This window comes from Macaca thibetana, chromosome 11 (genome assembly GCF_024542745.1).
Source record: "Macaca thibetana thibetana isolate TM-01 chromosome 11, ASM2454274v1, whole genome shotgun sequence".
In the NCBI taxonomy this organism is placed as follows: domain Eukaryota; kingdom Metazoa; phylum Chordata; class Mammalia; order Primates; family Cercopithecidae; genus Macaca; species Macaca thibetana.
In genome coordinates, this window is record NC_065588.1 from 98,022,387 (window position 1) to 98,038,812 (window position 16,426).

The 16,426-nt window shown below is 37.0% G+C and overlaps 2 protein-coding genes across 4 annotated transcripts in view; one reads left to right on the plus strand and one right to left on the minus strand.

Moving 5' to 3' along the window:
• The window catches only part of CHPT1 (choline phosphotransferase 1), a 154,759-nt gene extending 149,844 nt beyond the window's left edge, over positions 1 to 4,915 (plus strand). The window contains exons 9-10 of the mRNA XM_050750225.1: positions 2,161 to 2,271; positions 4,748 to 4,915. Of these exons, the coding sequence (XP_050606182.1) occupies positions 2,161 to 2,271; positions 4,748 to 4,792 (156 nt within the window). The 3' untranslated portion in view covers positions 4,793 to 4,915. The remainder of the gene's footprint in view (positions 1 to 2,160; positions 2,272 to 4,747) is intronic.
• Positions 4,497 to 16,187, minus strand: SYCP3 (synaptonemal complex protein 3). 3 transcript variants are annotated; one of them, XM_050750232.1, is made up of 9 exons: positions 15,451 to 16,187; positions 13,930 to 14,075; positions 13,366 to 13,432; positions 13,173 to 13,207; positions 11,049 to 11,166; positions 9,703 to 9,802; positions 7,408 to 7,506; positions 4,957 to 5,061; positions 4,497 to 4,827 (listed from the first exon to the last, which is right to left on the minus strand). In XM_050750232.1, exons 2-9 carry the CDS (start codon positions 14,060 to 14,062, stop codon positions 4,774 to 4,776), a joined length of 711 nt encoding a protein of 236 aa, XP_050606189.1. In that variant the 5' UTR covers positions 14,063 to 14,075; positions 15,451 to 16,187; the 3' UTR covers positions 4,497 to 4,773. The 3 variants fall into 3 exon arrangements, with proteins under 3 accessions (XP_050606189.1, XP_050606187.1, XP_050606186.1); XM_050750230.1 differs by having other exon boundaries at positions 13,930 to 14,079; XM_050750229.1 differs by lacking the exon at positions 15,451 to 16,187 and having other exon boundaries at positions 13,930 to 15,245.
• Positions 16,188 to 16,426: the final 239 nt, after the last annotated feature.

Consider the following 16,426-nt stretch of genomic DNA (forward strand, 5'->3'; position numbering starts at 1 on the left):
ATACCAGTACAAAGATGCCAAAAGTCACTTTACTCTGCCCAAAGGACTTTATTCCCAGTTTACAGCAAGTAACAGGAAAATTAGATGGGGTTAGTACTAGCAAAGGTGGGCACTTTATTGTATTGAGAATTATCAGCTAATATTGAGGAAACAAAACAGAATAGACAGTGCTACAAAGTACAGGATTCTCAGACCATTTTATGCTAGACGTAAGGAACCCTTTATATGTGTATGGTCCTTGAGGATAGTGCACAATTTGTATTAATGATGACTCGGTTATCAATTAAATTAAATTCTCTTTGATTATATCCTGCTTAAGGAAAGGATGTGGATATCATAGATATTAATTTCTATTCAAAATAATTATAAAATACAGAATACAGTGCTTGAGAGAGACACATTAGCCATCTAAGGAAAAGAAAATCAATATTGGTAACACTTCAATTACAAAGTTGGATAAATGGAGCATTATTGCATTTTTCTTCTATTGAGATATAGTTTTGTTGTATTTCTATTTCTGGACCCCACTGGTCGTCACCAAATTCATAGTGATATATAAATATACTGAAGTACACCAAAACAAAACTCGCCAAAACCCTGCAGTGAATCTTTTCATAATTCAAATAATCTCACCGTATTTGTTAGATTTGGATATTTTTAAAAATCTGTATCAATTCTGTGCATGGATTACAGGAATACATCTGATGATCCTTTACTAGGTTGTGTAGTATGCTTTTCTGGAGTAAGTTAATAACATAATATTCATTCATAGTCCATTCAGAAGTCTTCCATTCTTCCTATGGTGGCAATGAGATGTACTTAATTCTTTTAGGTGGACAATGAATGTTTTCAGACAAAATTTTTAAAAAAATGTTTAAAAATCAGAATAATGTCCTTTAATTTGGTATCCACTATAAATATTTTTAGGGCTCTAAAACAATCCAGTTTAAAAAATAGGGGGTAATTAATCAAAATATCTGAAAACTCAATGTAAGTTTTCTTTTAGTGAACTTAGGTATGTATTACCAAGTGGAATTGTTGAATTAAAATATCAGGTGTTAAAAAAATCAATCATCTTTTGTAACAAGTAATTGGCTTGGTTTATACTTGTGATGGAGACTGGTAAACTGAGGAAGTCAAATTCAGTTTTTATTTAAAACACTATGTGGATGACCAAAAAAAAAAAAAAAAAAAAGCCACACCCACAATGTGGAGGTAAACATGGTGCTTTTCAAGTACGCTTTTAACGTAAATGGTAGAGATTTTCCCCTCATGGGTGAGAATTCCCTCTCCAAGGGCAGAGCTATAAGGCTCCTTTTTCTCCTGGGTTTCATTTTCTGAAGAGAAGCATTTGACTGTAGACTCTGGGCAAAGTTTCTAAATAGAGGCCATCTTTAAATTTGTAAACATAATTTTGTATATGCCTCAAGTATGTTATCTTTTTTAGACCTTTTACCTTCTTACAACTAACCTCAAAGAAATAGAAATGTTTGATGGAATTAGTTCATTATAAGATGACTGATAACCTCTTCTAGAAGGAAATTTGCTGCTTCGTGGCACAGCAGGAAGTTGAAACAATGTGGAATCAGGAGACTTGGGTTCTGTTACTTTCTAGCTTCTGTATTTTAGTCGTCTTTTTTTACCTCTGAGCCACAGTGTCTATAACTGTGAAATAACCTGCATTTTCCAGAGGACTACAGTGAGGTCCAAATTTGAAATGTATTAAAGTGCTTTAAAATGTAGTATTTGCTGGGCGTGGTGGCTCACGCCTGTAATCCCAGCACTTTGGGAGGCCGAGGCGGGTGGATCACCTGAGGTCAGGAGTTTGAGACCAGCCTGGCCAACATGGTGAAACCCCATCTCTACTAAAAATACACAAAATTAGCTGGGCGTGGTGGTGGGCGCCTGTAATCCCGGCTACTTGGGAGGCTGAGGCAGGAGAATTGCTTGGACCTGGGAGGTGGAGGTTGCAGTGAGCCGAGATCACGCCACTGCACTCCACCCTGGGTGACAGAGCGAGACTCCATCTCAAAAAAAAAAAAAGTATTTTTGGTGTAGAATTTTAGGTTAAGGTTTGATATTTGGGGGAGAAACAGAATAGTGCTACTTGAGAAAAGATACATCATAATTCATTTTATATTTTCTTTTTTGCTTCTAAAGGTGATTTCTTCATTTGATATGGTGATATACTTTAGTGCTTTGTGCCTGCAAATTTCAAGACACCTTCATCTAAATATATTCAAGACTACATGTCATCAAGCACCTGAACAGGTTCACAAGCATATTGACTGACTAATAGCCCAAGGAAAAGAGATGAAGTTAGGGGAATCTATGAGTGAAGGAAATCCCCCTGTGCAGGAGGCTAGTATACCATAAATAAGGTTATATTTGAATATAAAACATAAACCCTGTAGATTTTGTTGTGTCTATTTCAGTTATGACACCCCCATTGTGTGTATTATCATTTTTTATCACAGATGTTCTCAGAATAGTCTACATATTAATTAGAAACAAGACTAAAGAAAGAAAGGTCAATCCTGAGGGCAACAAAGTGAACCCTGTAATTCTAAGTAGCAGTTTGTCTCTGAGACGTATCAGACACAGGGTTTTCACTGCCAAAGGATTACATAAATATCCAGAACATAAAGGATTTTAGCCATCTTGAGGGTGTTTACCTTGATTGCTAAAAACTGAAAGTGAGCTCAATACTGCTTAAGTGCATGGCTTATAATATTGTAATTACTGAGTCAAGTGATGTTCTAAGAAATGTTTTATACTAATCATTTTTCAAAAGAGGCATGTTAATTAGTATGTCATAAAAAAAATACTTGTTTTTAGTATACTAGAATTTAAAAGGGCTACAGGAATTTTTTAAATAAAATGTGTATTTAATAAAAGGAATTTGTTGTACCAGTTCAGAAAAACATACGAATCTTTACACTGAAGGTAACTTGTTCCTTGATATTTTAAGTTAAAATTTCACTGTCACCAAAAAGTGGATGTTAAATATTCCCTTTCATGAAAAATGAAACAGTAGCTAAAAGTCAGTTGACATGTAAGAAAATTAGTAACTTAGAAAAACATGGTAAAAAAAAAATCTTCCTTTTAGAATATAAAAGTTACTCCAAGTATATACTGACTCATTTGAGGTGATAAGGGACAAAATAAGTAAAAGTTTTCAACCACTAAGTGCATTAGGTACTGATTCTTATCTTTCCCCTCTAATTTAAATGTATTTGGATTACTCATTGTGAATAGTACTAGAACTATTACAAAGGTCTCTGGGGATCCAAATCTTCAGATTCCCATCTGACCCTATTTTTAATTTTATGTAATAGTTCAGTAGACCGTATGCCATATGATGAAGTAATCAAAAAATAAAGGAGTAATTTATGTACTACATCTGTTTTAGGCAAGAAAAAGGTATATTGACGAAAACAGTAAAAGATGATATTCCTTAAAAGCAAAAAAACATACGGGAATGAAGTACACAGCAAACACTAGAGTACTTATTTTGCCTCTAACTATTGGTAAAACTTCCCAAATAAGGACTTTCTTACGAGGATGAATAGTACTTACAATTTATATTCCAATATATATATTGACTTAAAAGGAAAATCCTTTACAAAGTTCAAAAATTTAGGAAGTAATGTCAAATATTCATTAACGGTGGAAGACTAATTTCTTCCTGTACAAGTAGGTTGTCACAATTAGAAAAAGTTTATCTGTAGGCACCTGTTTTTTTAAAACTTGGAAAACCTTATAACTAAGATAAGGGTGAGTTATAGAGGCAAAAATTAGAAGTTAAAACATGGAAAAGCAGGAGACCAGGCATGGTGGCTCAAACCTGTAATCCCAGCACTTTGGGAGATCAAGGCGGCCAGATCATCTGAAGTCAGGAGTTCGAGACCAGCCTGGCCAACATGGCGAAACCCCATATCTACTAAAAATACAAAAATAAGCTGGGTGTGGTGGCAAGTGCCTGTAGTCCCTTGGGAAACTGAGGCAGAATTGCTTGAACCTGGGAGGCAGAGGTTGCCGTGAGCTGAGATTGCACCATCACACTCCAGCCAGGGTGACAGAGTGAGACTCCATCTCAAAAAATAAATAAACATAGATGTGATATATGTAAACCATAAGTAATTAGGAGTGTTAATGATGTGCTCTTAATTGCAGACCAAGCCCAATTAAGTGACATTTTAATGTCTTTGTGGCAATGACATATTCACAAACCCATGTATTAAAACTGATATTTATATATTGTTCTATTGCTAGTGATTTAATGCTCAGAGGTTAATGATTTTAACAATTTATTCCAGAACACAAATTTAAATGCATCTTATTGTCATTAGAATTGGTTGTATAACTTAAATATTATAGAAAAGGATGTACATGTAAAATAGATTTTGTATTCCGTTTTTTCCTTAAAGAATATAACCTTCTATACTTGCAGTTTCTACCTTTTGGGATTGATACACATACAATGAAGCCAAACCTAAACTTAAATTGTCTTTATTTAATTGACAGTGTTAGAGAGAAAAATTCCCTATCATTACTAAAGAGCTGAAAGCTTAATACATATTCTTTAGGAATAGTTGCTAACTCATATAACTATTTAGATTTGACTTAACAGAAAGGGAGGTCTTACAATGAAACAGGTTTATGATTAAAGATGTTACAATTAAACTATTCTAAAGACTTACAATATGCTTCTTAGCTAACATTATAATTGTATCATATTACTTAGGTTCAAGTTCTTTCTTCAAAGAGTCATCAGAATAACATGGATTGAAGAGACTTCCGAACACTTGCTATCTCTTGCTGCTGCTGTTTCATGGAAGGAGATATTAAACATTTGTTTAATTTTTAGTTAAGTGTTATACCTATTTCAGCAAATAAAATATTTCATTGCTTATATTAATCCTTATTTTTTTCAATTTCAGTATGATCACTTACAGTTTCCATCATAATTTTTTTTTGCAACATAGCCATTTCTTTTTTAAATTCATTTTGTGCACCAGTAAGTAGATTATCATGATTCTTCTCCAACTCTTCCATACTCTAAGAACACAAAAAACTAGTTAAGTTACAAAGCACCACTTTTCATCTCAGGTTCTAAACTTGTACAATTAATTTTCAAAAGTAGTAATTTTTAAATATTCAAATGCTCATTATTTATTTGAAATAAAAATATTCTAAGTAATACATGAATACCAAAATACCTACTATAAAAGAAAAAATATCAGACATGAATAAAATGTTATAGGAAGTACAATGTAGTATACTTTACCCAAAATTGGTTTCCTGAACTGTTAAGGTCAAGATAAAAAAGACTGGAAGTCCCATATCAGTAAACACCATTTCTATTAAGCTTTCCAAATATCAAGTAATAATCTACTTATGACTAATAGTGTGCCATGAATTCACTAGAGGGAATAAAATAATCTATAGTACAACCTCTTTCATGTTATGAAAAATAAAAATTATGTCTTACATCTTTATTATTCATTCAACAAATAGTTAATCTAGTGCCTACTATGTAAAAGGTGCTTTATTAAGCACTGTGGAGAAATTAAAAAATAGTAATACATGATTGCTTCCTGATGGCAATGAGAAAAACATGTAGAAACAAAACAAAAATTTTGTAATAGGAATGGAAGCACAACTTGCTATGGCGATATAGTGGAAAATGGGGATTAATCCAATTTAGTGGGCAAAACACTAAGATTTCAATAGATAAAGAAAAAGGAGTTAAAAATATTCTAGGGGAAGGGCATAAGCGAAGCATGGAAGTACATAGTGAGTTGAGAGAAAGCAGTTATGTGGAGGGGTGGGGTAATGCACAAATGTAGTAAATGAAGCTTACAAAGAGGGTCATGTCATAGAGGAATCTTGAATACCTAAGAATTTAGAATGGGAGGCTACTGACAGTTTTCAAGAGGGAAGAGATATATTTTTAAAAGATAGTATGACAGATCTAGGAAGGATAGATTGGAGAACAGAGAAATCAGTTAAGAATTTTAATGGTACAAGCAAATAATAATGAGGTCCTAAACTACGGTAGTAGCAGTGGGCATTAAAAGAAAGAACCACTGCAGAAGTAAAAATTACAGAGCTACTAATAACTGGATGTGACAGAGAAAGGAGATGGAGGAATCAAAGGTTATACTATAGTTCCTATCCTAAACAGTAACATTTAGTGATAACATTTGGAAGAAATCTTCTAGTACTTTATCAAACCTTCACACAAATTACCAAATGGTTCTCGGAGCATTAGAACAAGTTTTCCACTTGGAAATACTTTTTAAAATAATGTGTGTGTATGTGTGTGTGTGTGTATAATTTTTTTTTTTTTTTTGAGGCAGGGTCTTGCTCTGTTGCCCAGGCTGGAGTACAGTAGTGTGATTTCAGCTCACTGCAACCTTTGCCTCAAGGGCTCAAGTGATCCTCCCACCTCAGCCTCCCCAGTAGCTGGGACTACAGGTGAGTGCCACCATGCCCAGCTATTTTTGTTTGTTCTTAATAGAGATGGGGTTTTGTCATGTTGCTCAGGCTGGTCTTGAATTCCTGGGCTCAAGTGATCTCTTGCCTTGGCCTCCCAAAGTGTGAGCCACTGTGCTTGGCCATATATATTATTTTTAAGTTATTCTGAAATATTTATTTTAAAACAATTTTACTAGTTTACTCAGAGCGTCCCAATTCCTTTAATGTTATTTTAACATGTATTTGCACAAGAGTATCTAAAGGAACCACCACTGAAAAAAAGTATATGCAAGATTCCATTGAGCTTCTATGAAGAGTTACTAAAAGGTATATTTCTGCCTGAACAAGAGGGGTACAGGCACAATTTGCTAATATGTATGAGTCAGCAGATAATTATCAATCCACAGACTTTTAATCCTCAAACGTCTATTATATCTATTATTTTATGTTGGATTCATTTGTGGTCACTGTAATCATTCTAAAAGCAAATGTGCCATAAAATACTTCTATTATACATTTGAAAACAAGAGATTTCAATAATTTGGGTACTTTCTATTTAACAAACACTGGAGAAACAAAAACAAGTAAAATACAACCTAAAAATGATTACTATAGACTCTATTTTCAGTTAAACAGAGAACTATGACTAAAGTGTTATTAAAGTATGGATTTTATGCATGATAAATACATTTCTAAGTAAAATTCCCATTTTACCATTTCCTGTCTTGAATAATCCCAACAAAACCATTTGAATCCTCAAGTAAAAATACATTTATCACTTAAATCAGAAACAATGAATTCAAAATGGAAAAGTAGTTAAAGTCTAAAATTTTTTTTCCCATAAACTTAGAAAGAAAATAATTATCTTCTACTTCCATAAATAATGTTTTATAACAATGTATTGTGTTACCACATACAACAAACCTTTATGAACTGCTCATATAACTGTCTAATTGTTTTCAGTCTCTGGCTCTGAACAATTCTAGATTGTTGAAGAATCTTTTGTTGCTGTCGAAACATATTCTACAAATAGAAAAAAACTTAACAATTTGGGTAAAATTTTAAATTTAGAAAAAATAATTCTACATTAAAAGAATGTGTTAAAAATCAATGCTTTTAAAATTTAGTTTTAGCAACTATTATGACTATGTTTAGATAATTTACATTCACCACTAATATGTAACAATACATTAATCCTACCAGTTGCTGAATGGGAAATTTTAACAATAATCAAGACGTCTTAATTCTTGGTGATTTCAATGTCCACACAGATGATCCTTCCAATAATAATGGTTTTCCATTCCATCACCTGTTTCTCAATGATTTTGGCCTCCACCCTACTTTAGCCATTGACTTACATACTCCCACCCTAGATTTTGTCATTACCAATAACCACTACACAGCATTAATAATGGTAAACTAAGAGATAGATACTCATTCCCCTTTCATAGATGAGTAAACTGAGGCATAATCTGTCCATGGTTTCACAGCTACAATTGCTCAAACAAGAATTTGATCCCAAACAGTACTGTTGCTGGCATCCAGGCTCTAACCATTACACATACTGTCTCTCTATATATCCTAGTATTTAACCACTACTTCTTTACCATTCTAACTTACTCTCTTTAGTACTACAGCTCAATAATCTATCAGCACCACAAATCCATCCTATTTTACACTGTCATCCCTACCCCTAATATCCTCACTTGCAGGTTAACACAAGTCTGGCCATTAAAAGTCAACAATGTTCTGACTACAGACATCCCTAGGTATCCTGGGGGACCAGTTCCAGGACACCCAACCCTTCAGGAGACCAAAATGTGCAGATGCTTGAGTTCCTGATACAAATTGGCATCATATTTGCATATAACCAATGCACATCCTTCCACAAACTTTAAATCATTTCTAGATCTCTTATAATGCCTAACACAATGTAAATGCTATATAGTTGTAACACTGGATTATTTTTCTAATTTGTACCTTTTTTGATTTGTACTTTTTTTTGTTTTTTTTTTTTTTTTTTTTTTTTTGATACGGAGTCTCGCTCTGTCGCCCAGGCTGGAGTGCAGTGGCCGGATCTCAGCTCACTGCAAGCTCCGCCTCCCGGGTTCACGCCATTCTCCGGCCTCAGCCTCCCGAGTAGCTGGGACTACAGGCGCCCGCCACCTCGCCCAGCTAGTTTTTTGTATTTCTTAATAGAGACGGGGTTTCACCGTGTTAGCCAGGATGGTTTCGATCTCCTGACCTCGTGATCCGCCCGTCTCGGCCTCCCAAAGTGCTGGGATTACAGGCTTGACCTTTTTTTTTTTTTTAAGAAAGGGTCTCCCCCTGTCACCCAGGCTGGCATGCAGTGGCACGATCTCGGCTCACTGCAACCTCCGCCTCCTAGGTTCAAGTGATTCTCCCGCCTCAGCCTCCTGAGTAACTTGGATTATAGGCACGCGCCACCACAGCCTGGCTAATTTTTGTATTTTGAGTAGAGATGGGTTTTCACCATATTGGTCAGGCTGGTGTCAAACTCCTGAACTCAGGAGATCCACCCACCTTGGCCTCCCAAAATCCTGGAATTACAGGCATGAATCACTGCGCCCAGCCTCTTCCAAATATTTTTCGTCCATGATTGGTTAAATACAGATGTGGAGCCCTTATGTACAGAGGGCTAACTATACAATGATTGGTTCAAGAATGGACAAATTATCCAAACTACATCAGTCATATTTTCCCACAGGAATTTTTTGCCAGAGCTATTGAGAAAGATTTTCTCAGTCCACTGGGGTTACTAAATTTCTAATAAGCCTAGGACTGTAAAAACTATCTTGCTACTACATTGAGACACCTTACTGAGAACTGATGACAGAACCCAGATGACACTACATGAGCAACCCCCTTCCCTGTTCCTATCTGGCTATGCCTGAAGCTAAACTGCCCCGACTTCTTTTGTATAAACCAATAATCCTTCTTTTGCACTTTGACAAATTTCTGTCACTTGGAAATGCAAGAATCCCAAACAATATCAAAAGCAAAGACCAATGCCTTTTATGAGTATGGTAAGTGCCTATATGTCTGTGGTTTACAGTTCAGCAGGACTAAAACACATGGCCAGCAATGGTTAATGAAACCTGGCTTAGTTCCATTGGTCACAGGAAAAGGCTAGGTTCTCCATTCCTACTTGAGACTTAGTTATAACGGATTAATTATAAACCTAATCATGATACCAACAAGTATTTTTTCTTCTTGTTCCTCAGCTTTCTGCATATCTAAATCCCACTGCTGAAACAAAGTCAGAAACTGCTGAGAATATTCTTGGTTTAGCTTCTGCCTGTAAAACATAATGATGAATTCTTGTTATATTTCATAACAATATAAAAAGAATTTAAAACAAAACTGAGTTGACATATTTATACTATATAAGAAAAGGAAATACCTGCAGCTTAAGTCTTCTGATGGGAAACCAAAAAGTAAAATTATGATTTACACTGATTCCAGAAGTATTTTTTTTTCTAACAAACTAATAGAAGAAAAGCCCTGTCACAAGCTTTAGCTCTTGAAAACTAAGGAAGTTTTATTATACATATAAATTTTCAAAAAGAAATTCATCTTATCTCTAAGCAGTTTTTCATTTTTTTCCTATTGAACATAGGTTCCGATATAATAAATAGATTAAATAAGGTGATTGTATTTATCCTATAAGATTTCTAAATAGAAATAGTTCACTTAATTTTTTTTCCTATTTTAGCTTAACAAAGATTTTATGCAAAAGAAGAGTTAAGTCAGCTAAAACATACAAATTATATATAAGATTGGTGTTTTTCTACATTGTTGAACATAATTCACCATCATAAGACTAACGGTTTTTATGACATTTACCTTTTATTCAACTAGTGTATTTCTAGAATGAATATAAATTACTTTTAGGCTAGGCATGGTGGCTCAGGCCTATAATCCCAGCACTTTGGCAGGCTGGGGTGTGAGGATCACTTGAACCTAGGAGTTCAACACCAGCCTGGGCAACATAATGAGACCCCCATCTCATAAAACAACAACAAAAAAAGAAATTACTTTTATAACCTCACTTGTTACCTAAAAGGAAAAAAGTGATCTTTATTCATTTTTTAGGAAATAATGTCAATTCTATGAAGGAGTGAGGTTATAGGGCTATAGGACTATCATACTTAGAGAAAAATCAAGCCAAATACATTTTCACTAGAAACCCCAGTAACTAGAATAGTATTTTTCTTTTCTTTTCTTTTTTTTTTTTGACAGTCTCACTCTGTTGCCCAGGCTACAGTGCAGTGTCACGATCTTGGCTCACTGTAACCTCTGCCTTCTGGGTTCAAGCAAGCACGCCTGGTTAACTTTTGTATTTTCAGTAGAGATGAGGTTTCACTACGTTGGCCAGGCTGGTCTCTAACTCCTGACCTCAAGTGATCTGCCCGCCTTGGCCTCCCAAAGTGCTGGGATTACCGGCATGAGCCACCATGCCCAGCCTAGAATAGTATTTTTCATAAGTAATTTACACCAGTAAATACTAAGAAATGTGGCTCTAAAAAAAACAGCCACCTTACCTTTGATCTTGCTGTGTTTTCCAAACATGTTCGATTTTCTGGTTACTAGTTTTGAGAGAAGCCTTTGTATACATTTCTAGTCTCTTTCTCTTGGCAAGAAGAGCCTTGTTAATGTCAACTAGATTGAAAATAATAATTCATTAAAATTTAATGTTGAAAAAAGTATTTTGTTCCCACATATTCAAGTAAATATGGGTAAGGTTGGTTCATCAATATTGGAAAGACATTTAAACATAAATTTAGAAATATGCATAATTTCAAAATGCAGAATTATTTGCTTACTTTTTTTTCTGAGAAAACTTTCTATTACTAGCACCCAAATTCTGATTTTCCTAACTGGAGATAATTTTTTAACTTAGGAACAATAAAAAAGAGCTAATAAACAAAACAATGTGTAAAGGACAGACTTCAAATTTCGCCATGAGAAAACACTGTTAATAAAGACTAAATTTAGGCCAGGCGCAGTGGCTCACACCTGTTAATCCCAGCACTTTGGGAGTCCGAGGCGGGCGGATCACGAGGTCAAAAGATCGAGACTATCCTGGCCAACATGGTGAAATCTTGTCTCTACTAAAAATACAAAAATTAGCTGGGCGTGGTGGCGCGCGCCTGTAGTCACAACTACTCGGCAGGCTGAGGCAGGAGAATCGCTTGAACCTGGGAGGCAGAGGTTGCAGTGAGCTGAGATTGCACCACTGCACTCCAGCCTGGGGACAGAGTGAGACTCCGTCTCAAAAATTAAAAAAAAAAAAAAAAATTTTAAGGCTAAATTTTTCTAAATTTATAAAATATGCCCCAATTAAAAGGACACATTTCAATGAATTATTGTTAGAACTCATTATAGAAATTATGTAAAAGTACTCTGTTAAAATACAGAATCCAAAAAGGATAAAAACAGTTAAAGAAGAAAACTATTTTAAATATAATCAATTTTTTTATATATATATATATATATATATATACACATATATATATACATATATATTTTAAAAGACATGGGGGTCTCACTATGTTGACCAAGCTGGTCTCGAATTCCTGGCCTCAAGCAATCCTCCTGCCTTGGCCTTCCAAAGTGCTGGAATTGTAAGTGTGAGCCCCTGTGCCTGGCCATCAGTGATACTTTTAAATACATTTTTTACTAAAAGAGACAAAGACCAAGGACAGAAAAAATCTTAGTTTAAGTAAATTTCTAGATAAATTAATTCAAGATCACTTTGTTTTTCAATGAGAAATAGGTGAGTAAGATCAGTTTTAAATGCTTTTGTGGAGCTCTTTATTGGGCATTTTTACCCATAAGAACTGCATTTCATAAAATGTTTACTACTTCAAAGAATGCTTTGCTAAACATAAGCCTTTATCTTATGGATCTATCATAAATAGGCATCTTTCAGTAATCATGCTGGAGCTGTACTATTACATAAATATTTTATACTTTCAATATTATCTATAATAAATTTATAAAACAAGTACTTTTTCACCACTGGACAGGGCAGAGCTTTCAAAAAAGATTTGAATGTGTGAATAATCCATTTATAGGAGCTAAATATTAACTTTTTTTAAAGATAACTAATCCCTAACAAAGCTCATATTACTGATACTTCACATATTATTTAAAATTTGAGAATTTTTGAACCTAATTATAAAACTCTCACTAGCAAAACTGTCTTTAGTATCAACTACATAGTTTATTACTGTAAAAAGAGTTATTTTAGAGGCTTAATTTACACTGTCCTCCCTAAAGAAAAGAACACAGGAAAAGTCAGAAAATAACTAAACTGAAAAAATGAAAAACTTATATACAAATATATGTATGTGTGTGTGTGTGTGTGTGTATCACTTAGTCTGTGAATACAAAGAAGGGTAAAAACTTTTTCTATTTTTCTTCTAAAATTCCATATCCATTAAATACACATATGTATAAAATAAAAGCACCTCACTCTTAACATCATGGAAAAGATTAACTATGAAAATCTATGATGCTCAATCACAAAGACATGCAGAATCTTCTATGTGAGAACAAAGCATTAAATAACAGTCTTATAGTCCATTATTAACATTTGCTATTATACAAATTATATGGCTTAAAACAATTTTCTTTAAATACAAGTATCTCCTAAAACATACCTCCAACTCCTTCCAGCATATTCTGTACTTCACCCCTGGAAAGAAATTACATTTTAAACACTTTTGAAGATCCACAAAATACCATGTTTGTTTTGGAAGAAATACCAGATGTCAAGTATTGTACATATATTATTTGTTAGCAACTTTTCTTGAAGTGCTTTATCTAAGAAACAAAAATTATTTTGAACGTTACCCCATATCTTCAACTACTCCTGCAGAAGACCTTTTCTTCCTACGTTTTTCAATGACTGCAGTCTTCCCTGTGTTGACAATTTAAAAAAAAAAAAAAAAAAAAAAAAAAACAACTTTTGAAATTTTAATGAAACATCTTCATTTGGGGATTTTTAGGCTTTTTGCCAACATACAGTTTCAAAGCAGACATACAAACGCAGTATAATCTGCAGATTAGATGAAATTAAATCAGGATTCAGGACCATTTTATAGGAATAATTTTTCAAGTCTGCCTGGGTTAATGTCACAGTAAGCCACATACTATATATCAGGTATTTTGGAAATAACTGTAAAAGCAAGAGTTGCCGAATAAGCTTCTGTAACTCCGATACTGCAATATGAGGATCAAATGAGAAACACAAAGTACAGCTGGCCATCCGTGTCGGCAGGTTCTGAAACCACAAATACCGGGGGATGAAAGACTATACCTGAAAATCCTTTACAAACTAAGTTGTACGATAGTCTTTAATGGGTTCAAAACAAATTAACTGAAGGACATCACTGCCCAACATGAGATGTACTGCACCTTCAATAACATCTTCCTCTGAACCACTCAGATCTTTCTTTTCTTCAGTCTCAAAGTCATAGGCTCTCGTAAACTGATCTTCCATGGACGGCTTCCCAGATTTCCTGGAATACTTTTTTCCGGAGGACACCATATTTAGATGCTTCCTGACTTTAAAAAACAAATTTCTTGAACCTTCTGAATCCAAAGGCATCATTTTAATACACTGGTAAACGTTTAAATATCAAAGCAGATATCGAACAAGGATTGTTGAATACAATTTTAACAGTTTCCTCATTTATTTGGGGGGCCAAAAGTTAAGAAGATAATGATATTTGTTAAAAACTAAATAGGCCAAGCACGGTAGTTCACGCCTGAAATCCCAGTACTTTGGAAGGTTGAGGCAGGCAGATCACCTGAGGTCAGGAGTTCAAGACCAGCCTGGCCAACATGGTGAAACCCCGTCTCTACTGAAAAAAAAAAAATACAAAATTAACCGGGCGTGGTGGCGCATGCCTATAGTCCCAGTGCTCAGGAGGCTGAGGCGGGAGAATCGCTTGAACCCGGGAGACAGAGGTTACAGTGAGCCTAGATCGCGCCACTGCACTCCAGCCTGGGTGACAAGAGTGAAACTTCGTCTCAAAAAAGAACAACAACAAAAAGGCCCGCAGTGGCTCATGCCTGTAATCCCATCACTTTGGGAGGCCGAGGCGGGCGGATCACTTGAGGTCAGGAGTTCGAGACCAGCCTGGCCAACATGGTGAAACCCCATCTCTACTAAAAATACAAAATTAGCCGGGCTTAGTGGCAGGTGCCCGTAATCCCAGCTACTCGGGAGGCTGAGGCAGGAGAATCGCTTCAACCCGGGAAGCGGAGGTTGCAGTGAGCCCAGATGGCCCCACTACATTCCAGCCTGGGTGACAGTGCGAGACTCCGTCTCAATCAGTCAATCGATGAGGGAATGACAGCGTCCACCCCGACTCCAAGCGCGCTGTGCTGGAGAGGTGGCCCCTGAGGCCTGGGAGATCCGAATTTTGGGAGCGCCTCTGCCAGATGCTGGCTACATCTGGGCAACTCTAGCAGGCCGCTCAGTCACACGGGGAAATTACGGTTGCTGGCGGGACACGTCATGAGGATGCCAGAAATAAGCTCATAATAATCAAGACAAATACACAATAAAAACGTTCCGCAATTTAGGTCTCGGAAAGTGAACGTCGGCAAAAGATTTCGACAACAGATAATACTGAGGAACCACGAAAGGCGCCCTCGGTGTGAAGCGGGCAGGAGGGAGACAGGCGCCGAGCGAGGTAGGGCCCTGCCCGGCCCCGCCGCATCTCTGCGTCAGTGGTCCCAGGGTGTAGCGATGGGGCCCGGCCCAGCCCAGCCAGCCCGCCCGCCCGCCCCTCTCTCCAGTGAGGTTCGCGGCCTCCGTTTTCTCGTCAGAGGCCCCAGGCAACACCAGGAGGTAAGATTTACCTCACTGGTCGAGGTCAGCCTCTGGCCTGGACACCTAAGATAGACAGACGCCTCCCCTGCTCACACCTGAAACAAACCGCAATGGCTGAGGCCCAGTTACCGGTCGTCGACAGGCGTCCTCCACAACCTCCACACGCGCGCCTCACCTCAAGCGGCCCCTTCTCCGCGGCGCTTCTGAGGCAAGCTGGGATTCGCACAGGAAAAAACCGCGTCTCGCCTCATCCGGACACGTCGCTGATTGGCTGGACGCAGAGCGCAGGCGTGAACTGAGTGGCGAGGCTCCGCCCCCATGGTGCGATTGCGCGCCCAAATCGCCGGCCCAGGATGCTTTGGCCGCCCGGGCGGGCTGCGAGTAGACTTGAGGCCTGGTGCCTTCCAGTTTTTAAGGTGTAAATGTTTATGATCGAAAATTGCGGCTGGGCGCAGTGGCTCACACCTGTAATCCCAGCATTTTGGGAGGCCGAGGCGGACGGATCACTTGAGGCCAGGAGTTCGAGACCAGCCTGGCCTCGTCTCTACTAAAAATACAAAAATTAGCCGGACGTGGGGACGTGGTGGAGGGGGCGCCTGTAATCCCAGCTACTCGGGAAGCTGAGGCAGGAGAATCGCTTGAACCCAGGAGGCGGAGCTTGCAGTGAGCAAGACCGCGCCATTGCCAGCCTGGGTGACAGAGTAAGACTCCGTGTCAAAAAAAAAAAGAAAAGAAAAGAAAAGAAAATTGCAGAATAATATGTAAATTATGAAACATGATGAACATACCACCTAATTTATGAAGTAGAGCTTTACCAACATTCACTGAATCTCCTCAGGCAGGCCTTTCCATCCGATCCTCACCTGGTCCCCCACCCTTCCCCATTCAGGGATATAAGAAAATTACCCTAAATTTATGTAAATCATTCACCCTCCCTCATTTTCTAAGTTTCATTACCACATGAAAATGTGTCGTTGAACAACACGGCTTAGTTCCGTTCGCATTTGGCATTACAAAAAATTGTCCCATAGTCTATGTAGTGTTTTGACAGTCCACTACAATGGCAAAACT

What these genes read in the sequence shown, in the direction of transcription:
- SYCP3 (XM_050750229.1), bottom strand. Translation starts at nt 14,125, where the DNA reads ATGATGCCTTTGGATTCAGAAGGTTCAAGAAATTTGTTTTTTAAAGTC. An exon ending in GGAGTAGTTGAAGATATGGG is followed by an intron (nt 13,208 to 13,365) that starts GTAACGTTCAAA and finishes ATTTCTTTCCAG; the next exon opens with GGGTGAAGTACAGAATATGC. An exon ending in TATATGAGCAGTTCATAAAG is followed by an intron (nt 5,062 to 7,407) that starts GTTTGTTGTATG and finishes TTGTGTTCTTAG; the next exon opens with AGTATGGAAGAGTTGGAGAA.